The 22,308-nt window shown below is 34.8% G+C and overlaps 4 protein-coding genes across 13 annotated transcripts; 2 read left to right on the forward strand and 2 right to left on the reverse strand.

The window, feature by feature from the left end:
• Nucleotides 1–1,538: 1,538 nt before the first annotated feature.
• LOC103313537 (protein MFAP1 homolog) lies at nucleotides 1,539–3,523 on the forward strand. 2 transcript variants are annotated; one of them, XM_008197021.3, is made up of 5 exons: nucleotides 1,540–1,750; nucleotides 1,796–2,027; nucleotides 2,084–2,279; nucleotides 2,329–3,363; nucleotides 3,409–3,523. In XM_008197021.3, exons 1-5 carry the CDS (start codon nucleotides 1,641–1,643, stop codon nucleotides 3,477–3,479), a joined length of 1,644 nt encoding a protein of 547 aa, XP_008195243.1. In that variant the 5' UTR covers nucleotides 1,540–1,640; the 3' UTR covers nucleotides 3,480–3,523. The 2 variants fall into 2 exon arrangements, with proteins under 2 accessions (XP_015836762.1, XP_008195243.1); XM_015981276.2 differs by having other exon boundaries at nucleotides 1,539–1,750; nucleotides 2,329–3,523.
• A 382-nt stretch (nucleotides 3,524–3,905) lies between these two features.
• Nucleotides 3,906–16,157, reverse strand: Crtc (CREB-regulated transcription coactivator). Of its 7 annotated transcripts, XM_064355855.1 has the most exons (13): nucleotides 15,606–16,156; nucleotides 12,159–12,302; nucleotides 10,930–11,127; nucleotides 10,757–10,881; nucleotides 10,552–10,708; nucleotides 10,359–10,460; nucleotides 10,229–10,270; nucleotides 9,074–9,193; nucleotides 8,843–9,025; nucleotides 8,327–8,389; nucleotides 6,074–6,293; nucleotides 5,826–6,024; nucleotides 3,906–5,777 (listed from the first exon to the last, which is right to left on the reverse strand). In XM_064355855.1, the coding sequence occupies exons 1-12, from the start codon at nucleotides 15,717–15,719 to the stop codon at nucleotides 5,831–5,833; spliced, it is 1,662 nt and encodes a 553-aa protein (XP_064211925.1). In that variant the 5' UTR covers nucleotides 15,720–16,156; the 3' UTR covers nucleotides 3,906–5,777; nucleotides 5,826–5,830. The 7 variants fall into 7 exon arrangements, with proteins under 7 accessions (XP_064211925.1, XP_064211928.1, XP_064211926.1 ...); XM_064355858.1 differs by lacking the exon at nucleotides 10,359–10,460 and having other exon boundaries at nucleotides 15,606–16,157; XM_064355856.1 differs by lacking the exon at nucleotides 10,229–10,270 and having other exon boundaries at nucleotides 15,606–16,157.
• A 552-nt stretch (nucleotides 16,158–16,709) lies between these two features.
• LOC657974 (uncharacterized protein) lies at nucleotides 16,710–17,745 on the reverse strand. The gene is made up of 3 exons (XM_964394.4): nucleotides 17,287–17,745; nucleotides 17,047–17,211; nucleotides 16,710–16,990 (listed from the first exon to the last, which is right to left on the reverse strand). The coding sequence occupies exons 1-3, from the start codon at nucleotides 17,641–17,643 to the stop codon at nucleotides 16,730–16,732; spliced, it is 783 nt and encodes a 260-aa protein (XP_969487.1). The 5' UTR covers nucleotides 17,644–17,745; the 3' UTR covers nucleotides 16,710–16,729.
• Nucleotides 17,746–18,583: 838 nt separating this feature from the next.
• Nucleotides 18,584–22,131, forward strand: LOC658054 (uncharacterized protein). Of its 3 annotated transcripts, none has more exons than XM_015981191.2 (4): nucleotides 18,584–19,070; nucleotides 21,087–21,173; nucleotides 21,226–21,765; nucleotides 21,817–22,131. In XM_015981191.2, exons 1-3 carry the CDS (start codon nucleotides 18,891–18,893, stop codon nucleotides 21,733–21,735), a joined length of 777 nt encoding a protein of 258 aa, XP_015836677.1. In that variant the 5' UTR covers nucleotides 18,584–18,890; the 3' UTR covers nucleotides 21,736–21,765; nucleotides 21,817–22,131. The 3 variants fall into 3 exon arrangements, with proteins under 3 accessions (XP_015836677.1, XP_015836676.1, XP_969560.1); XM_964467.4 differs by having other exon boundaries at nucleotides 18,588–19,070; nucleotides 21,226–21,458; nucleotides 21,507–22,131; XM_015981190.2 differs by having other exon boundaries at nucleotides 21,226–22,131.
• The last annotated feature ends 177 nt before the right edge of the window (nucleotides 22,132–22,308 follow it).

The following is a 22,308-nucleotide window of genomic DNA, read 5'->3' on the forward strand; positions in this document are numbered from 1 at the left end:
TCTCTTCGCAGCGTTCATGTGAACTGAATGTCTGGAATGTTGCGGGTGATTTATGTGACACCCATAGATAAGGTTCTTATCTATAAGGCGTGTGAAAATTATAAATTACGATTATGAACAAATATCAAATAAAATATCATTTTGCCACGATGTGTTTTCTTCACACTTGTATAATTTATTCTTATTCTAAACTTATTAAATCATCCTTTATTCTATGAAAATTCTCTTCTTCTAAAGTCTTTAGATTACTGCTTAGGTATTCCTGAACAGTTTTTTTTCTTTATTTCTTCATTCATATATGCTAAAGCAAAATCCTTTTCAGCAAGTAAACTATGTGATTCGCCAGGTTTTTTAAATATAAAGACATTTTGATGATTTCTGTTCCATTCGGCAACTTTTGGTTTTTGAATTATTGGAAAAAAACGGAAATGTGTAATTTTTTAATTTGTAATTTTAATAAAGGACGTTCTTCAGGCATTTTTTAAAAGGAATCTGAAACTGTCATCGTATTCTCCAAGGCGTTCTTGATGTCAGAGTTACAACACTCAACTTTTTTTATTATGAAAACCATATTCGCTTTTTGTTTTTTTGAAAAGTGTTTTTATTCCTGATTACAACGATGTATCGCATGATATGACCGAATCTTATGGAGAAATCAAAATGGAGAAAAAGCATTTTTGCGAAGAGTGCTTTGGAAAAAACGACCACAATTTTGTTTTTGAACAAACTAGATTTTAGAGGTTTAATTGAATTTGGATCTGGAAGGTTCACATATCTGCCAAGCTTACTAATTTAAAAACTAAACGACATGATAAGAATTTTAATCTTGCCAAAACAAGACAAGACAAAGTTATAAAAACTTTGCTAGCATTTTTAATAAAACTGTGAAAATTTAGTTTGTTAAACGATATTTATGACGTTTCTTCCAAAGCACTCTTTGCAAAAACTTTTTTAATTTTTATTAACATATAAGATTTAATCATATCATGTGATACATTGGTATAATCAAGAATACAAACACTTTTCAAAAATACAAAAAAAGAACGGCTTCTATAAGAAAAAACAAAGTTAAATGTTGTAACTATGATATCAAGAACGCCTTGGAAAATATGACGAGAGATTTAGATTCCTTGTAAAAAGTGCCTGAAGAATGTCCTATTTAAAAACGTCTAGTTCTTTTGGTTTTCGTTTGAAAAAATAAAAACGAAAATTACAAAATTTTGGCTTTTCTCATTAAATAACTGGGATCTCCATGGTGGAGCTCGAAAAACGGACACTCTGTAGACACGTTTTTCTTTAAAAAATCGGTCGACATGTAGAAGCTATTCAACAGACGAAAGCCTGTTTATTATTAAAAAAAAATAGGTTAAACTGACTCAATTCTGTTTTTTTTTCGTAAATTTACCTTTTTTCAGCGTTAGTTAAACTAAAAAATATGAAAATTTGCAATAACAAAAAAAATACAAGCACCAGGCAATGACTATCCAAAAAAAGTTGATTCTTAACACCTTGGTTATTTTTCGAAACGTCCATGGAAACGTTCCCTGAAAATGGCACAAATTTCCGTTTGTTGCCGTTTTTTGATTTTTACATCAATGTGACATCAGTCGCATTTATTTTTTTGTACTCAACTGCATATTATGGAAAGAATTTATGTCAGCAGCATTGGGGCATTCATTCTATATACACTCAGTACTGTAGCGCTTGCAAAACCCTTCGAGGACGAGAAAAGTTTCAGTGATGACAACAAGTGAGTTAAATTCCAACTTTCGCCAAATAACCCGTCCCACGCTAGATTACACTGTGTGGACTCAAACGACGTCGGCCTGAACAATGAGCGGAGCAACCCCAACTCATTTGCCGAGTTCTACAAACCTCGCTCAAGATTCGAAGGGGTTGAGAAGTTCGCAAACCGGCCGTTTGACTTTGACACGAAACGATCCGCAGAGGAATCGCCCGTCAACTCGCTGGAGAAGCGGCAAGTTGGGGTGGTGTACAAAGATGAGATGCCAATTGGTATATTACAAGTATTGTCCATAAATAAAGAAATCAATTTATTTATTTATTCAATCACAATTTCTAGCCTTATCAACGCTCTTACCGCTTTATACCAATCAAGGAACAAAGTCCAGCTAATCTCGATGCTAGTCAGGCTCAGGATGTTCCTTACAGTGTACCCAGTTTTGCAGATATTGACAAAAGGGAAGTCAAAGAGCTGGATGAAACCTACCCTTCCATCCTGACAAATTTTAAAATTGTGAACAAACTCGAGAAAAAACGTAAACACCCAGCTTTAAATAACAATGAAATTAATTCTTTTTTTGGCAGGAAATTACGATGACAAAAACGTTAGGGATTTGAAAGCAACAATTCGCCGCTTGCGTTCCGCAAACCCCCACAACAACGAGAAAATTGAAGAAGAATTGAAGAATATCCTGGACGATATGGGGCTCATTGAAGATGAAGAAAGCCACGGTGTGAAGCGTGAAGCCAGCGATGATTCGTTGGTCGAGGAAGAATTGGTTGCAGAAAACGAACGGAACAAAAGGGATGATAATTGTAATAATAACCCCAACAGTAAGACAACCTACGACCACAACCCTGCCAGTGATAATAATCAAAGGAACGAACTCAAAACTGAAAACCATCCAAATGTGTACAAGAGAGAGTCAAGTGACGAGTCCGAGCGCCGAAAACGGCAAAAAAGCGAACTTGTCGAAAATCTGAAAGACTCAGGCGAGTTGATGGTCAGTGGGAACAAGTCACCCTTGGCAAGTTCCGAAATCACGAATGATAAGCGATCCTCCGAAGAGGAGGAAGATTACGAGTCGAGGATCGAGCGCAACATCCAGAACAAAATCAACTCGCTGAAGGAAGAAGTGAAGCGGGAAATCGAAGCTTTGCGGAAGAAGCAAGACGATGAAGACGACGACGAGGAGGATTACCAAAGGAAGAAGCGCCAAGTGTACGACACTTTGATGAACGAAGAAACCGACCAAGTGAACCCGGCCATGAATCCAGACAATGAGCTTAAACCGCTTGTCAGGAAACGGAGACAAGTCGATGGGGGGAAAAGACTGGAGCGGTCTTCCGACGCTCGCCCGCAGGAGGAGGCCGAGCGGGAGAAAAGTGAAGAAGGGGGTGAATTGCTGGGGGATTTTAACGAAGGAGCGGTCGCAAAACGGGAGGTTTACAGTCCGGATCAGGAATATGATGACGGGTTGTATGACAGGAATAAGCGGGATTATGACAGTTTTTTTTCTGATTATTATTACAATAATCGGGCGAAGAGGCAAAATCGCTTTGTACCGATGAGGGGAAATCGGTGGAGGAGGTTTAGGAGGAGGATTAATGAAGATCAAGGTATGGGTAATAGGCCACAACAGCTCAGTGATATGTCTGATTTAGATCTTTTTGGAGCGTTGCCGAAAAGTTACGATGGGGAGTTGTCAAGGTATAAGCGTGTCAAACGGAAATGAGTTGTATTTTTTAATGTATTTTTTATTAAATATATCAACTATTATTATTTATTATTGGGATAAAGTTCGAGTGCCTTTGGTCGCACTTTTCCAGCAATCAGTTACGTAAACATCTTACATTTTTTGTTATTGATTTATTTAACAAATCTCTCAAAATAATTGATCGGAACTTTAACCTAGTTCCGGTTAGTTTCCGACTTGTTTTTGATTAAATTACCAAAAATAATTATGAATGGTAAGCATCAGGTTAGTAAAAAGGACACTCACCTTATTGTTTGAAAAAGTGGAGAAACTCCGGTTTTAGTAAAAAAAGCGGTGAGTTTTGAAATACGTACAAACATTTGATAACGTATGACCTTTCGATCTGTTTGCAACAGCGCTGAAAAAATGGCACGTTTCTGGTTGAATGGAAATAAAACTCCCAAGTGTTTACAAATCATGAAATATATTTTTAAAATTTAAAAAAATAACAACGAAGCATGCAACAATTGACGTTTGTGTCTGAATAAGATTTAATCTAAAATAAAGTATGTATATAAATCTATCAGATATTTAATGGCTAATATGTACAAAAGATGAGATAAAGGTAAGTAATGAACTGGTTACTCCATTAAACGAGATTTAGTCGATATAGCATTTAGAAACCTATTGATATATCAAGTACTCAAAAAATATATACAATGAAACGATCTGCTACATCGAACAAACCAGTCAGCTATCACCTAGAGAAAAATGACTTAGGTCCACTTAGTTTGATCTTCACACTTTGACTACAACATAAGCAAATATACAAAAGTGTCTTTTATTCCATGAAACTGTAGTCAGCGTTCCCATAACCTGTACAAAAACTCTCTCGCTTGAGCACTGAAAAGACTGAATAATTTGACCAAGAAAATTCAACAAAATTGACATAATTGACTATGAACACAACGTCGACTCGAAAAAACATCAATCCCTCCAACTTGTGTGATGATTTGATAAAAGTATCTACACTTAACACAGCTGGGATATGGGTCGTTTCTCCACAAAACGAATTAGCCAGCTTCGAGTCGTGATATGTGAAAATACAACATTCCATATCGCGACTAAATAGCACCACACTCTACACACCTCACAAATACTACTCTAGAACAACTGGATTTCACAGAGATAATTATTTGCTTTAGAACATTGTAAAGTTTGAGATTCTTTAATAAAAACTGTCGGTTCCTTTAATATTGAAGGGAGAGAGAGCCACTTGAATATGTGTATGTATGATACGGATTACTCCCAATTCTTACATTGTCCACTATTTTAATGACTCACATTGTTGACAATTACCAAATTTAAGTAAACTGCATGGACAATATAAAAACAGGTTCGCTTTAGACTAACTTGTGCGCTTCTATAGCTATACAGTCCAGAACAAACAATATAAAAATTTAAAGTACTCAACATGTATTCTCAACGTAAAGTATAAAATTATAATTAAAAAACCTATATTGCACTAATGTCACTCTTAAAAGTAAGCTGAAACGTAATTGGCTACCCACAATATTTTAAAACGATGACTCCCCACAATCAAAATTAATAACGGGGTAAATCACTGACAAACTTTTTATTCACATAAAGTTTTTAAAATTGCAAGACAAATATCGGTTCCACAATTTTAATTTTTTGCTTTTTTTCTGAAACCCAAAATACTTGTGTCTACTGATATGCATTAAGTATTATCAGTGTTTTTTTAATTCTTTATTGAATGAAGCCCAAAAACCATCAAAAATATTTTTACAATAAGAATAATTATTACAAATGATTAAACCAAATTTTTTAACTTTAATTTAGGTGTAAATTTATTTTATGGTCAGCGGTTTGCCCCGTAATAACGAAATCACCTTTTTAAAATAATTACGTTTAGTAAAAAAACTAACTTATCGAATATTTTGTACAAACACCTATGCATCTAGTCCTAGTACAGTTTTATGTAGTTATGTAAAAAACATTGCCGAGGTCTTCATTATAAAACTTGTGCTTTATTTATTCCTATCCTAACGTAAAAAAATCGAAACGAAAAATTTAAGTGTATTCCAAAAATTCGTTAAAACAGTCTACACTGTTTTTTCAGTCTTTCGTAAAAATGTTCAACTTTTTTTCGAAATAATTGCAATATCAATTTTTCTACTATAAAAATGAATTATTAATAAACCGTCGCACCTTCAGCTTGGCTGGGAAACACTAATCTAACAATCACACTTAATAAATTCAATTTTTGTGAAATGCTGTCTTTTGACAAACCCACTGATTTTTGGCAGTGAATTTCTGAAATTCCGCTCTTATTGGGCGCTAAATTAAGTGTGTGACACATACCACTGTTATGATCGATGCAGTCTAAAGCCGTCCTCCACTCCGTCCGATATGAAGTTCATGCTGGGATCGGTCAGCATTTGAAGTTCGTCAAAGTTCAGCGGTTCGAGACTCTCTCGCAGCGTCTCCTCCGAGAAGAAGTCGTTCTCCAGTTGCTTGGTCAAGTCTTGTCGCGATATATCGTCAGTTGCCGATGAAAAATCTGTTCCCAATTGCTTTTACAAACGACTAGGACAACTTGGGGAACTTACCAGTTAGTATAATATCGGGTATACTGGTTGGAGTATTCGGTGTTGTGTGCAAACTTGGCGGATAAACGAGTTGGGAGGGTGATGTGCTGTAATATCCTGGATCGGATGTCAGTTCTATGCTGCCCACTGTTGACACTTCTGGCACAGTTTGGGCATGCGTTGCTGTTAACTGACCGGGTGATTGGTCTACATACGATACGCTACTAACAGGTGGGTCCAACTGATAACACAAAAATTATGTCACCGAATTGATACACGATTTCTAAACGCTGGCTATGTATAAAGCTACACATTTCGTATGGTCAGATTTCGACTCAAAGAGCAGCTGAAAAATCTGGTCAAGGTATTTTGAGAGAAATTAAACAAAAATAAAACAGTCACAAACTGCCGGAATTAATTTAATTATTTAAAAAGTTGGAAGATCAAAATAAAATTTATAAGACCATAAAAAACATTTTTGACACAAGTTGATGGTTTTCCAAATTATTTTTTATGAAATTCCTCAAAATTATTAAATTCCTGGATGAACAATGTACTATAAAGCTTAAAAGAGGTGAAACTTGGGTCCTAAGGTGTTTAAAAGCTCTTTTTTCTATCATTTTCTACGCAATTCGACGATTTTTTGAGAGATTTGAAAAAAATTCACGAAAGTATTGAATATCTGAGTGAAAAATGTACTAAAACATAAAAATAATACCATTGTCGAACTAATTCGGTGATTTTTCGGCTCATTTTTAACTAAATTTCGGGAAATAATTGAGTATATGGCTCAAAAACATGCACTAATTGTAAAGATTGGCAAAAATATACAAGTCCTAGCTGAGTTCTGGTTATTTTTCGTCTCATTTTTTAATAAATTTCATAAATTATTGCATTTATGGAAGAACAATATGTTGTTAAAACGCCTAAACTATACCTAAAATAATGCAACTTTCGAGCTATTTTACAGATTTTCCACTCCGGTTTCATAAAAACGCAAAAAATGCTCTATTTTGAAAATAATTTTTACAAAATCTCGCGAAAAACGTGAGTTTCTAACGTATTCCTAAAAAAAAATTACAATTTTGTATCCAATTCCATGATTTTTGGGCAAGTTTTGTCTAAATTTTACAAAATTGTTAAGTGTCTGACTAAAAAAACGTCCTTAAACGATAAAAATAGCACAAATTCAGCGATTTTTCGGCTCATTTTTTTATTAGATTTCGCGTAATAATGGTCTTTCTATAAAAAAACGTGTTAATTAAAAACAAAAAAATAAAATAATGTAGTTTTCGATCTAATTTTTATATCATAAATGTGCTTAAACAATGAAAAATGCGGAGAAATTGCTCTATTTTTGTAAAATTTTAAGTGAAAACGTTCGTAATTTTTGCAATTTTCGCCGATAATTCAGTGCTGTAATCATATACCTTGAAAAAGGCAAAAATTACACAATTTTCAAACTAACTAACTACAAAGGTGTTTTCCTTTTAATATTTTTTTATAGGCAAAAAATTATGTACATACTTGTAAACTAAATGTTTCTTGTCCTAGTATTACAATTTTGATTTTAGAATAAAAACGTAATCAAATTTTGAAAAACGAAAATTATTCCTTGCTTTTTTGCAACTTTGCGTAATTTTTCGCAATACGTATGTGCGAGTTACTCATTACCTTCTTGCGTATTTTACTTTAACTTAATCTTCTTAAACATAAAAAGAAAAATTAATTCAGTTTAATACTAAAATAAATGTTACAGTACCGTATGACTCATTTGCACCATAATCAGCTGTTCTTTGAGTGTAGTTATATCTAGCTATTGCATGTAATAAAATAATATCAACACTGACAATAATAAGTATAATGATAATGAAAATATAAATAAAAATGTATAGTTCATGCTTAACAACACAATACCACTGCGAGAAAAAATTTTTTTTGCTCGCAGTTGATTTGAAATTTGAATTTGAAAGCATCTATCCCCCATTCCAATATTATCTGTCTCAAATATTGGAACACGTATCCAAACACAAAAAACTAAGCATCATGCTGGAAAAAGTTGAGCTGTTTAATGAAACTCTGTTAAACCTTCTAAGAAAAATAAGTACACAACAAAACCTAAGCACTGTAAACTAGCTCCTTAAAACGGCCCTGATGGATGCAAGACCGTTGAAACAAAACGATAAAATTGATAAAGAAGCGACATCGAGCAGAAAATGTCAGTAATAAGATAACGAAATAACCGAAGAAAATTTTGATAGTAATGTTAGTCACCTGCAATTGTGCGCTCCAGGTGCAGCCTGACTCCAATAGGCTAGCCACCAGCTGCGCCCAATCCTGACAAAATGCGTATTATTAACATGCCAAGCAATTTTTGCTATTATTTTATAAACTCATCGAACGTTTCTATTAAACAGCACAACAGACATTTAACTCCTGCTCATCCTTCGATCATTCTAATCTAAGTTTACCTAAATAAAGATGGACTCTATTCAGTACTGCTTACATAGAATGTATGAAGTGTATGACACATTTTGATGTTCATGTTATGATCTGTGACATCGTATAACAAACATGACTTACCACTCCCTGCGAGCACACGACAATATAACAATGTGTTAAAACATTACGCACAATGCAGTCAAACAAAAACAATAAACCGTGTTTCAATTTCGTTACTACCTTTTCTAATTTATTTTTAATCTAATCGTAACGTCCTGTTTGTTATTTGAAAAAGAAATGGCCATCAATGATGAAAATGCAACAAACGGTTGATAAATTTGCACTCACCATCGATAACTGCTCGAAGTGTTGCTGAAACTGAGTCGCTTGGTGTTGATTGAATATATTATTATAATCGTTCGGCAGTGGACTAGGAGCTCCAGGACTACAAGGAGCCGAATGTCGTCCTCCTAAACTAGGTGACGATTGGGGACTGGGTCTAGGACTTCGATAACCGGACGCTTGTGGTAACTAAAAGACGCTAAATTGTAACCACTTTCAATAAATTGGTAATAGTACCGTTGGAGAGGGCGATGTAGGCGGACACTGCTGCTGATACATTCCCTGCATTCCGGTCAATTGGGTCAGGTCTGTTCCGTCTACTAAGCCAGCTATACTTTTGCTATTCACCGGCACATTCTGAAAATTTCATTTCACTCAGCAACAAAACATAAATGGGGCACAATTATTGCTTTTTTTATTCTTTCCAAAATCAAATCAAAGTATTCAATAATTAAATTCCTTGATTTTTTAACGAACATATACACTAAATATTCTGTGGGGAAGTGTTTACATATTTTTTTAATTTGTTTATTTTCTCAATTACAGCAAATCTATTCGAAAAAGTACAATTATTTTGATGTAATCCTATGTAAAATGATCCGAGAAATCGATTAGTATGGAGAGAATCTCCAAATTCCCAATAGTTTTTTAGTTATGATTTTTTTATTTTATTTATTTATTTTATTTTCTAATTTTGTAATTTACTTTTGCAAAATCTTGTAAAATTAACTTAATTTTTAAGCTTTAAAGCTAAATACGTGCTTATATTCTCAAAAAAGACAGAATGTAAACGATTCCCGATCTAACTTATCGATTTTTCTTCGGCTTCTTTTTTAAAAAAAAAACGCTAAATAATTGCCCGTGGCTTTAGGGAAAAACGTCCGGAGAGACTAAATTGACGTCATTTTGTGTATAATTTAAGGAATTTTTTGTTTTTAGTTCAAAAAATCCTTCCGCTACTATGCCTATCATTAGTAACGAGACTAATGCATAACGTTATGAAGTTTGATGAAAAAGAGTTAATATTACCAACGTTTTATCGTGTCCAATAATCGATTACGACAAAAGACAAAATACAACAAAAGTTTGCTTTATTGTTCAGTCTGTGTCGATGTTAATTAAACAAAGTTTTTAAATTTTTAATTAATTCATATTTAACTTTAATTTAAAATTAAAATTCATCACAGTACACAAATTATCTTGTAAAATATGATTCTGACCTCGAAAGCTTGATTATATCATAATTTTTTATTTAATTTTTTACAACACATTAGGAATGACTTCCCCATTCGACACACCTAACTATGCGCAATAAACAAAACTAAGATAATTATTTCAACAACAAAAAATTGTAAAAAAGCAAAAATAATTAAGCACAACTTCTACACTTACCTTACTTGGATGATTCGGATACCTAGGAACTGATAAATGATTCTGCAACAAAATTACAAAAACCATGCAAACATAAATCACACAAAAACATGCGAAAAAAAAGCGCAAAAAAATCTAGCACTGGACATACCGAGTGTGCATGTGATACATGTGTAAAATGAAAACGACCTTGTCGTACTCCTTGAGGTATACTTGTGGGAGATAATGTAGATGGACTTGTATTTACAGGACTCTGTAAATAAGCAAGTGAATAATACTAACTATGAATCTCAACTACCGGAAATGACACTAAGTACATACAGCGCGCCAACTGCGATACCTACAGAGCTATACGGGGAACTTCCTTGGTCTGCGTCTTGATCTAAGGGTACTCGGATCGGCGACGAAAAATTCACATTAGTCAAGTCGGGCAACGAACCCGTGTTATTACCACTGATCGGTATTTGCACCGCTCCAGGCACATGTGCCGAAGGATAAATACTGAAATAATCCCTCACAAAAAAATCTAAACTCGGTGTAATCTCTTACTGTATACCAGGTACACGAGGAACTTCACAACTCGACCTCGGTCGTCCTTCATTTCGTTCAGGACCGTTCATATTTGGCATAATCCAGCGGCTGTTGCAGCCGTCGTTTCGCTCCGAATTCATGTCCTGTGGACAGGTTTTTGTGACGAGGCGAGAGCCGAGTGGCACACTCACCTGCATGGCGCTTTGATGTAGAGCCGAATCGCTATGTGTACGTCTCCAACTCGTGTCGTGTGGTGGACTTAGAAAAGAATTACTGGAATAGGGTGATGTGTCTAGTCTTCGGTCGTGTGGCCTCCGCATGGGGCCACCTTGTGAACGTGCCCTGCTTCCAGGTCGGTAGTTTACCATGTTTGCGTTGGTTGCTTCGTCCTGGAGAAACCAATAAAGCAACCGATTAGTTAAATAACAAAAAAAAACAAAGAAAATTCTATGTCCCTGAAAACTACGGGATGATATCATTATTTATTATTCTAGACGAGAACTGGGAACATTTGGTAGCGGATTTATGGTTGATATTTCTTATGCCGCTACAATACGCTGCACGCGAAAACGAATTGCCAATTATTTCGGAAAAATCTGTTTCACTTATGGCTCACATGATCAAGTGTTTTGGCTCGCAGTTTAAGTGGACCTGATTAATAATGTTATGTGCCTAAATAATTTTTTTCCAAAAAAATAATTAGTACATTTTGGAGTCCGTTAAAAATGTGATCATATCTGAAGAATGAAATTAATATTCTTTTTAATTTTTAAGTTATCCAAAATTTATTTTTTTTAATGGTACAATAATATTTATACCAGTGTATTCTTTTACAAAAAAGTCGCGTTCTGAGCCCAATATGAAGATTTTGAGCAAAAAATCGTGATGTAGAGTAGTCGAAAACTAAAAGGAATTTCGAAAACTTTTATTAATCGTCCTCGTAAGAATTGGATAAACGGAAAATCTAAAAACACTTTTTAAAGTAGAAAATTTATTAACACATTCACATATTTTTCCTTCCCTCCCAAAAGTATCCCATCCGTTATAACACGACACACAAAGCGGAAAAAGTACAATTATTTAATCAGAAAATGACAAAATAAAAAAAATTGTTGGTGATTCAAAACAAGGGAAGCTTGGTACAAATTTTAGGTTTATCGTCAATTTAAAACACTTGATCATGACGTTGAAACTAAGTGGAAAAAATTCATGAAACGTGTACCTTGGAGTAGTACTTCAAAAGTAATTAAATTCAATCACAATCACAAGTTTTTACACAAAGCACATAAATCAGAGCATGCAAGAAGCTACAATAAAGTGGGCTTTCTTTTACAATTTAAAAGATAATACCAACGAAATAAAAAAAAAAGTGCATTCCACAATAACTACAATACTGAAAACAACTAGGGTGAAAAATCACCTTTGTCGATTCTGTATTATGGGAAGCAGACTTGACAGCAGAAACACCCGCGGATACATTAGGGAGAGAACCGCCCCGAAATGTGCCCAATGTTTGGGTGTTGATGCGAAGAGTGTTTTTAGACGAACTTCTTTCAGGCGCCACCTGAAAGCACCTCACTATCACTACAAGCTATTTAAATTTTAAGACAAATCCAAAATAATTACAATTACGAAATAAAAATCCAGATAATTTTGCTTAAAACTTGAGTTTGAGATACGAGGCCAGATGTGGACAAGAAATGAAACATAACAATTTGTAGCTATTTCAACTTATTATTCTCAATTTTTTCATACATAAATAACTGTAATCTAAAGCGTGTATTAACGTAATGACTCATAATCGCACTCGGTTCGGTAATTCATGATCGTATAAATCCGATAACAGAGCTTATGTTGACAAAACATTATTACAAGTTTACCCTTTATATCGCATGAATACATGAACAAAGTGTTTGTTAAACGCTCGCCTACGCCTCGTACTGTGGGTAACAAACCATTGTATCTCGCATATTTTTTCGAAAAAAAATTGGTGTTGCTAATTTATTTAATTACTTCGGTAAAGTAATAATCAAATGTAGATACAAACTAGGTCAAGATCAAAAAGTAGAGCTTATCATCGATATTTTATTGTGAGTAAAACCGACATAAAACTGACAGTGACAATGACAGATTATGACATATTTTTTAAATCTTTCCAAACACTAACGTAAATGCAAAATTTTATGACCATGACCTGTTTTATAAATTCAAATTGGTTCGATTTTTATTTCGTCAAAACCTACCGTAACATGCTTGATGCTGTAATTTATTATCAATTAGGCAAAAAATTATGTTCCATTCCCGGTTACAATAATATTAATTATGGCAGATATGTCACCGTAAACGTGAACAGAAAACTGACTTTCAATGTCATTGAATAAATTCAAATCCTATAATTGCATCTTTATTGACTGATGATAATCGCGTTGTACGTTATAAGAATCTCAAAGTTTTATTAAGCTTTGGTAAACCATCCATGTGATAAGCGTAATCCAATTAAGTAAATAAAAAAACGCCACGTGAGTTGATCTCTAAATAATAATTACGATTTATTTACTGTAGTTGCAACCACAGAAAGTATATTTATTTTTATGTACTTTTGATTTATTTAGTCTTACATTATGAAAATATGAGTAACACGATTATTTGTTGTACATATTTAAATTAATGAAAACATATAAACTGACAATTCTGCCTGAAGATCCAAAACTACCCAAGACAATATACAGGATGTGGTATTAAATTGATGAAATACTAATGTAATGATAATAATTTTACTATGATTCACACGGATGTGCGATACTTCCTCTCTTTAAATTCAATTCCACATGACCAAAAAAATAACAATCTAGAGTTCAATTGGCCACATCACTCGATATCTAAATTGTCTACTTTTTATCTTTAATTTATCATCAATGACAAACCACTCCACTTATTTATTATCGCAAAATTACCTACTGCACAAAATCTAGTAAAAATAAGAAATTCAAACGTTTAAATGAGAATATGGATGATAAAATTTCTTTTTGTTTTAAGCTAAATTAATATAAAATAAAAAAAAGGTTATCACAGGTTACAGTAGACACGTGGTTCCAAATCTGCAAATGCACTCTAAATTACTTACGAACCACAATTACCGCAAAAATATATAAGAGAAAATAGTAAACGAAAAAAAGTATAAATCGAAACAATACGTGTTTTGCAATTGAACTCATGTTTGTAAACAAATTCAGAAAAATAAAATGGAAATAACTGTTGTCTAAAATAAAACCAAAACCGCACAGCACCACATCCCGAATTTATTGATTTTCAATCAAACGCACAATTTATTTTGTAATGCATTCGCACAAAAAATATTTTGCAAATTACGTTGTTATTTCTTATCAAAACACAAGCATGTTTAACAATCGACACGTATTAATTATTACAAGTAATTAATAATAGAGAAATGATTTATTACTTTTTACGTGAGTTTGCCACTCGTTGTAAATATCTAAAAAGACGTCGTTAACCCATAAATAATTCCATTGTGTTGTCAATTTTAACTACAAAGTGTATAAAACGTATAAATTGTTCCACAAATCAATGCCAATATTCCAAATCGATCGATCCCGAAGAGATACCCATAAATCATTAATTATTTAGCTCAATTTAACTCGTTTTAAATAAAACTTTACATTTTCGTATCTTTTGGTAGTTTAGTTCGATAAAACATAAAAAATCTCACAAATTTTGCCAAAAATGTCTGAGGTCTGATCAAAAATGCTTAACAAAATCAGTAATTTGATGAAAAAAAATGAACTACACACCTCGAAATTGGTCATTTCACACACTTTTTTTTGGTGGAGTGAATAAAATTTGATTTTTATTATTATTTTATTTTTATTTCTACTTAAAATATAGAAGAAAAGGATAAAAAATCAATATATTTACAGTTTTAAAACAGCATATACCGACAAATAAGAAAAAAATGTGTTAATAACAAAATAGGACATAAAACCACAATTATTATGAACAAAAAGAGAAACTTTTTTATATATAAAGTTATATTGCAAAATAAATAAATATCTGGTTAAATAATGAACCAAATCGTATGATCGGCTGAAGCTAAAATACCATAAATGTCGATTTATTTTGATGATTTTTCAGCCAGTTTTAACTGTTTTTTTTTTAGAAAAAAACTGTTTCCAGCAGAAAAAAATCGAAAATTAATGAAGTTTGAACTCAATTCAGTGATTTTTCGGAATTCCCGGAATACAAGAATTAATATTTTTAGCCAGGACCTAACGTTAATGAAATAATTAACTTCAATTATAAGGAATTGTAGAAAAAAAATTAAGAGGAATGAATGCCATCAGGTGTCCATTGAATATATCAAACAGTTGAAAGAATGACAGTTTTCATGAATGAATCCAAAGCCGCCAAAGATGACCCATTTATTTGATCACACGGTATCTCCCAGTAAAAATACTGCAACGCGGCAAGATTATCAATAACAAAAAAGCCATGAAACGATAATGAATGAGTCCAATTTGTCGAAATCGCAGGTAGATTCGCAAAACTCGTGACAGTCCCCTCGACTATCAAACAAAAATAAATAAATAAAGTGTAATAAATCAGTGATTTAATTTGTATAATTGGCTGTTTACAGCAATTCGTTATCTGCGTACGTTTCGATTAAGCGTCGTAAAAAGTAAAAACAGCTGTAAACATTGATTCCTCGGCTAACCTGAAAACAGCATTGTTTCTGTCAAAAAGTGTATCGATTGTTTCCGCACAGCACACTGTTATCAGTCCCCAGCACCCGGGGGCACACCGCCGTTGTTTACGGCGTGGGGCAAGGAGGTTATAGGCGGTAATTACGTACCCTGGCCGTCGCGTCGGACACCTCTTTCATAATCTGCTCGAAACGGGCCGTTTCCTCCGCCTGACGGTGGGTATGGAGGGCTATTTTCTCGCTGAACTTCCTCGGATTCGCCATGATTGCTAAACATTTGCTCACTACACTGCGCGGCGCGTTTCAGGGTCGCGTTAGTCGATATCTTGGAGCGGCTTTTTCGATTGTTCGACCGTTTTCCGACTGCTCTGGGGCCACTGGCGATCACCACAACATCGTTATTTGCAAGACGTTACGGAAACGTCGTCGACCTCGACCGACCTGTCATTGTTGCCGTTGTGGAGGAGCTGGGACACATCTGCGGCGGCGGAGGTGCTGGACACTGCGACAATGTCACTGGGCGACCTCGGTTAACGACTTTTACGGAACTTATTTCAATTCAGCCGTAAACAAAACACAATAATAAATAATAATAAGCGCACTGGCAGACATGGAGTGACAGTGCAGCCACCGGTTCGTTTCGAGCAAATTCCGATGTTACTAAATTCACGATACGGTACTCGAATAACATTGGCTTATTTTTGTTTATTTGGTTTATCTATTTATTTAATCCGTTTACGTCATTATTTTAAAACTATCGAATTTGTTAAGCCAAAACACCAGTTTTTATTTCACGGGGCAGGTGAGCAACCAACCATACCCACGGGTACCGCTGATGCATAACTTAACTTTTTTTAAAAAATCGAAATTTTGGGGCAGCGGACGAAAACTATGCATAATTTTGAATATTTTGGTCTAAACCTATCTAAAATGATCCGGGAAATCGATTGCCGACAAGAAAATCGCCAAATTCCAAATAGTTATGAATTTTTTACAATTTTACCTATATTTCCTTTTATTTGAAATTTTCTCGGAAACTATTGATCAGAGAACAATATTCTTTTTTGGAAAAGATAGGTAATTAAATGAGTTTTCCAAGGGTAGTACACTTCAAAGGGTTATCTCTAATCGTTCCGGAGTTATTGCTTGATAAATGTTCCGAGTAGCCGGAATCTATTGACTTTTTTTGCTCTAGAGAGAGCTACTTGAGTTTTTTTTAGACATTTTCATGGTGGTGGTAATAAAAAAAGAGCATTTAACTAAGTATTGTTTATTTATTCCTGCATTTCATCAATTGGTTTAAAATGATTCAGTAAATTAATGGTCCAGTCACTATCAACTCCTTTGGTGAATTCCTTAATGAACCGATAATTACAAATGGAAATTCGATGCTGGTATTCGGGCATCATGCCCATATTCAGGGGCGGTTCTTCCCCACGTGACTTCATCAACGCCAATCCTTTAAGCGCATGAAAGACCATTGTAATTTCCACAAATCTTTTTTGATCATTATCTTCGTTAAACATCACTCCTATCTACAAAAAACGAACATTTTATACACCAATTATTATTAATAAAAAAGCGAACGCACCTGGTACGGAAAACTGAAATAAATGTCCTCAACTTCAACGGCAATTTGCTCCCTTTGAGACAGCGACATGAGAGTCACTGCCCTCTGCAAGGCCGGCAAGATATCCTCTGTCACTAGCCCATCCAAAGCCTTAACGTTCCCTTCTGCAATCTTTTTAGACACCACCTACAATACAATTACAATTTTGTACATTAGCAAAGAAACTTGGTCAAAAAAGCGTACCATTCAAAGGCTACGCACCTCCACAGCTTTTTTCGATCCGACGACGAAATCAGGCAAGTTGAAGTCTCGGTCCAAATACGGCTTTATGATGAAAGTGGCCAAAATGAAATTTCTGATTGACTTAATTAATGAAGGCCACGTTATTTTCGGAAATTCCATTAGCGGGGGCAGTTTGTTAGAGGGAGGCCCACTGTCAGACGAACTGTGACGACTAACATTCTCCTGTCTTATCGTCAAGTTTGAGGTTAACTTTGCAAACCGAAAATAGGACGGGCATTGGCACAGCAAGGAGAACTTGTGGGAGCTGACACGACTAAGGGAGTCACCGGGAATGGGGAAACGACGAAATGAACATCTTGAAATGTAGTTTATCATCTTAGAAAAAATTTAAACATTCTCTCAAGGGGAGTGAGAGGAGCAGCACTCACAGAACAGTAAGGATTAAGAAGTGATAATTCCCTAGTAAATCACTGGCAACACTGCCCATGGCAGCACTAGGACTCCCCCTACATCAGCAGTGGGGAATTATCGGAGAGTAAACAACAGAAAAGGGGCATTTTATTGAATATCGGAAGTGTTATTTATATCATCAATAAATACAAATCATTTCTCCCTTTTTTTGACTTAATTAATTTCGGACACAATGCCACTGACTATCCTACTATCCCTGACCATTCAAATTCTAACTTTAAAAATCGAATTTTTCTACTTTTAACCACTCCAGGAGGTTGAAAAGGCATAGAAAAGCCCATAAAACTTTGCTAGTGTGAGTTAATTTTTTTTTCATTTATATGTAGGTATATGTTTTTCATTTTTATGTGCCTTCCTTGACCATTAAAAATTTAAGCAAAAAAAATCAATTTTTTAAAGTTCGTGAAAAGCTGGTATAATACAGAAGCTGAGCCGCTGAATTCAATGGAACAAACCGTTTTGCTCTACGAATTTTAGGTTTTGCGTTATGAATTTTTTAATAAATAACTTGGCGCATCCACCATTTTTTTATTTAAAATATATTTTTTTTAAATGTTGTCAAGTAAGCTATTGTTGTAAAAAAGCTGGTATAATACGCAAAATGAGCTGCTAAATTCACTGGAACAAACCGTTTTGCTCAACGACTTTTGGTTTTTGAGTTATGAATTTTTAGTGAAAATCAAAGTAAAAACACGTAAAAATAAATAAAATCGAAAGGCATAAAATTCCATATAATGAAAATAAAACTCGCAAACTGTCTTCTGGGAAAAGAAATAATAAAAAAAAACAATTTCATGAACCTTGCCCCCCTGTTTTTTGAACGCACTCCCGCATGTTGACAACCCAACGAGCCAATGAAAACTCGGCAATGGTCGCGCGCATGCGCACTGCCTCCAAATCACCAGCTGTTTTGTCCAAGTCCAGCTCCTTTATTCATCATCCCCGTAGAGCTGGTGAATGAGTCGGAGTTCGAGGAAGTGACGTGCCCGTGTTCGAATTTCCCGTGCTCGTTGTGAAGAGCAAGTGCGCGAAAAGCCGTCAGTGTGCAAGCCCAGCTCCGATTTATTTTGGTTTGGTGTTTAATGGCGTCGTAGACGACAACGTCGTCAATTGCGTTGAATTTCCGTGGACAATCCTGTGATTGTGAGAAAATGGCAACGACGAAGGCCACCAGCAGCGCCCTGCGAGCCCTCGCCGTCGAGTACAAGAGCCTCCAGGAGGAGCCCGTGGAGGGCTTCTGCGTCAAACTTGTCAACGAAGACAATCTTTTCGAATGGGAAGTGGCTATTTTCGGGCCACCTGACACCCTCTACATGGGAGGATGTTTCAAGGTATTAGCGCGCGGTCTCTTTGTGTCTCGGGAGCTAAATTGGGCAACGAGTTGCACAATGAAAGTGAATTTTAAGTTTGCTCGAAATGAAAAGAGAAAATTCATAGCAAAATTCGGCGTGTTTACCGAACTTTTACTTTTGCCACTGTAGCGTGAAGGATTTTTTGTAATAAAGTGCCAACAACCTCAACTGAAGACGCGATCAAAAAGAAAACTATATATTATTATCATTACCACCATCAGTGACTAGAAAATGTGCACCAGGAAGTTGTACCGGTATGAAGCAGTTGTTATATTTTTATACAGAGTGGAGGCGAAAATAGAGAAAATCGTGCAGCGAATAATTAATGATATTAGAAAGTTGTGGGACTTTTCTCTGTTCTAATAATTATTACAGCCATGGATTTAGATTGCTGCTGTTTCTGCCCCAAAAAACAGTCAAAACCTTTAAAAACTTCACGCAACTGATGGTTGAAAATGCCAAAGGAAAGAAAGACTGATAGTTGAATCATGTAATTTTTTATTTTTTTCTTACGGTCGTTGTTATTGTTTACGATATACCAAGTTTCAACTTGTTAAGGTCACTCCTGTGTGACGTCTAGCACAATGAACAAGTCAAGGAACTTTTAAAAATAGAAAAAACCGATATTTGTGCTGTTTAAAACTGTCATATCTACGCAAAACTAGTCTCATTGTATTTTTATCAATCAGGAAAGAGCTTAAATGGGTATTTAACTGCAGAACATTAATTTCGTGAAAATTGTACAGATCCTTTCAAACAAGACTTTTGTAGCTTTTATGATGAAAAACGACTCTAAAAAAATGTAAAGCAAGTATTTCGTGCAAATATCTTGCAATAACTACGCCACCCTTTATGGTTTTGATGTATGTACAGTAGAACCTCGATTATCCTGCCTCATGAATAACACTATGATTTTGTAGAAGCAGATTTTTCATTTGTAACACAGTTTTTTAATTGTGGGTTTACAGAAGTAGTTTTTTTTTATAAGCTCTGATGTTATACAAAGTTTTGAGTCATCTTATCTCAAACAATTTGACACGGAATAATTTATCATAACTGAAATAAGATCTTATCTCTGTTGAACAATTTTCGCAAAAAACTGAGTTCTTAAAACTCAGAAACGCGCTTAAACCCTTGAAAAACCCCAAATAACACTATTTTCATTCAAAAATGATTAGATTTACTACTTACTACATCAGTAACTAAAAAAACCGATTTGCTTTGAGGAAATACTTAATTAAAAAAAACAATTAAGCAAAAATTAAAAATCACCTACGAATTTTTTATAATTTATAAATTGGCATAAACAAATGTAGGCGTTTGGGGAACACCTCCCGACGAAATAAAATCATCGGGCCATCAATTTTCAATTAAAATTTAGTGGCATAGCAGCCAGTAAGGTCATTGCCTTTATTCCTCTTTTTGGGAGATTGTTTTGTTTGCATTTGCTCATACTTTGGTTTTCCCAGTTTTTCTATGTACTTACGAAAGATATATGTAATATGTATTGTGTAATGAACTACATATTTTATTTGTCTTCACTAATAATTATTAAAAACGTCACGAAAATCAGTGATTAATGGGTAATAAAAAAAAGATATTTTTGGAGAAATGTAATTAGAAAAAAGTGCATTATGAGGAAATTATTTTATCAAAGAAAAAAATAATGTTTGAAATATGATAATCTAATTTATTGCAACTCAAACTTCAGAAGTTACGTAAACTGATGCATACTTCTTATCATCACTGATTTTTTAACACTAGGAAACGCAAGAATGATTTTCTATTGCCGTCCTTAATGCAAATAATTTTTAAGTATTTATAATGATTGTGCCACGTATGGTCTTTATTTTAAGTGCACAGTTATGTCCATTTCATGGCCAGGCAAAATTTATACCGTAATTATAGCTGTCCCTGACGATTTTACCATATACAGAATTATGGTTAATATAATTGAAATTGATTACAATCCAGACACTTTGTTCATTGTTCTAGGCCCGAATGAAATTTCCACCGGATTATCCTTACTCACCGCCGTCAATTAGATTTTTAACAAAAGTGTGGCATCCCAACGTATACGAAGTAAGAAAAAAACTCGCATGTTTGCAATATTTTTTTGACGAATTTTTTGCAGAACGGGGATTTATGTATCAGTATTTTGCATCCGCCAGTAGACGACCCCCAGTCTGGAGAACTGCCATGTGAGCGCTGGAACCCCACGCAAAGTGTGCGTACAATTTTACTAAGTGTGATATCACTCTTGAATGAACCTAACACATTCAGTCCCGCAAATGTGGACGCTTCTGTTATGTACCGACGTTGGAGGGACTCAAAGGGCAGGGATAAGGAATACGAGAATATTATTAGGTTTGTAGGATTTAATTTTTTGGCGTGGGGGAAACGTTTTTTCTGTAGAAAGCAGGCGATGGCGGCCAGGGCAGAGGCCGAACGCGACGGCATCCAGGTGCCTCTAACTCTGGAAGATTACTGCATTAAAACGCAGATTAAGCCAAACACATCCGATTCTCAGGTGGAAATGACGGACTTCTATGACGACGACTACGACGAAGACTATGACGACCCCTCGGACGGCTCCGAGTACGCCGACGAAGACGACAATGACAGCGGCAACGGGGAGTCGTGATCGAGCTAAGCGTTTCGGTTCTCATTATTTGTACATTTTTAGTTTAATTTACTCTCTAATTTTACACGCATATTTTTGTAGATTGAAAATAGAAAGTGTTTTTAAGAATTACCTACAACTCATTTAACGTAAATGTGGTCATCCTAGATACTTTATGTACTATGGAATAACGTGTTTCGTTTGTCATATAGTCGATATGATTCATTTGGAGTGTTGCAACAAAAAATATCTTGGGTGAGCTGTCAGCAAGACTGTTAAAGTACTATGGTTGCAGTTTTTTATTACGATCTCAGTTTAACCACCGGTCCTTGTATCAACTGTGTACATAATGAACTTACCGTATATTTGTCTTTGAGTATTTTACTGTTTTGATAAATAAAAGTGCAACTAGTGTAATGCATTGTGTGAATTACCTAGTCTCGCTTGCTCTAATCACCAGTATTGTGGCGACTTGATCAGTATTTTATTTCGTTAAAGTGAACGGCTATACAACAAATTAGCTCGATTGTGTTACACCACGGGTGAATTTCTTGCATTCAGACTTGTGTGTATCTCACAAATTGAACTGAAAAT

This window comes from Tribolium castaneum, chromosome 3, assembly GCF_031307605.1.
Source record: "Tribolium castaneum strain GA2 chromosome 3, icTriCast1.1, whole genome shotgun sequence".
NCBI classification, from domain to species: Eukaryota; Metazoa; Arthropoda; class Insecta; order Coleoptera; family Tenebrionidae; genus Tribolium; species Tribolium castaneum.

Bases quoted from the DNA above. Each gene is read 5' to 3' on its own strand.
- LOC103313537 (XM_015981276.2), top strand. From the start codon at position 1,641: ATGGAAAGAATTTATGTCAGCAGCATTGGGGCATTCATTCTATATACA. The intron at 1,751-1,795 runs GTGAGTTAAATT...GTCCCACGCTAG, and splicing joins AGTTTCAGTGATGACAACAA to ATTACACTGTGTGGACTCAA. The intron at 2,280-2,328 runs GTAAACACCCAG...TTTTTTTGGCAG, and splicing joins GAACAAACTCGAGAAAAAAC to GAAATTACGATGACAAAAAC.
- Crtc (XM_015981240.2), bottom strand. From the start codon at position 15,719: ATGGCGAATCCGAGGAAGTTCAGCGAGAAAATAGCCCTCCATACCCAC. The intron at 10,882-10,929 runs GTGAGTGTGCCA...ACCTGTCCACAG, and splicing joins TACATCAAAGCGCCATGCAG to GACATGAATTCGGAGCGAAA. The intron at 6,025-6,073 runs GTAAGTTCCCCA...AATTGGGAACAG, and splicing joins ACCCGATATTATACTAACTG to ATTTTTCATCGGCAACTGAC.
- LOC657974 (XM_964394.4), bottom strand. From the start codon at position 17,643: ATGATAAACTACATTTCAAGATGTTCATTTCGTCGTTTCCCCATTCCC. The intron at 17,212-17,286 runs GTGCGTAGCCTT...ATTGTATTGTAG, and splicing joins GATCGAAAAAAGCTGTGGAG to GTGGTGTCTAAAAAGATTGC. The intron at 16,991-17,046 runs GTGCGTTCGCTT...CGTTTTTTGTAG, and splicing joins ATTTCAGTTTTCCGTACCAG to ATAGGAGTGATGTTTAACGA.
- LOC658054 (XM_015981190.2), top strand. From the start codon at position 18,891: ATGGCAACGACGAAGGCCACCAGCAGCGCCCTGCGAGCCCTCGCCGTC. The intron at 19,071-21,086 runs GTATTAGCGCGC...TCATTGTTCTAG, and splicing joins ACATGGGAGGATGTTTCAAG to GCCCGAATGAAATTTCCACC. The intron at 21,174-21,225 runs GTAAGAAAAAAA...AATTTTTTGCAG, and splicing joins GGCATCCCAACGTATACGAA to AACGGGGATTTATGTATCAG.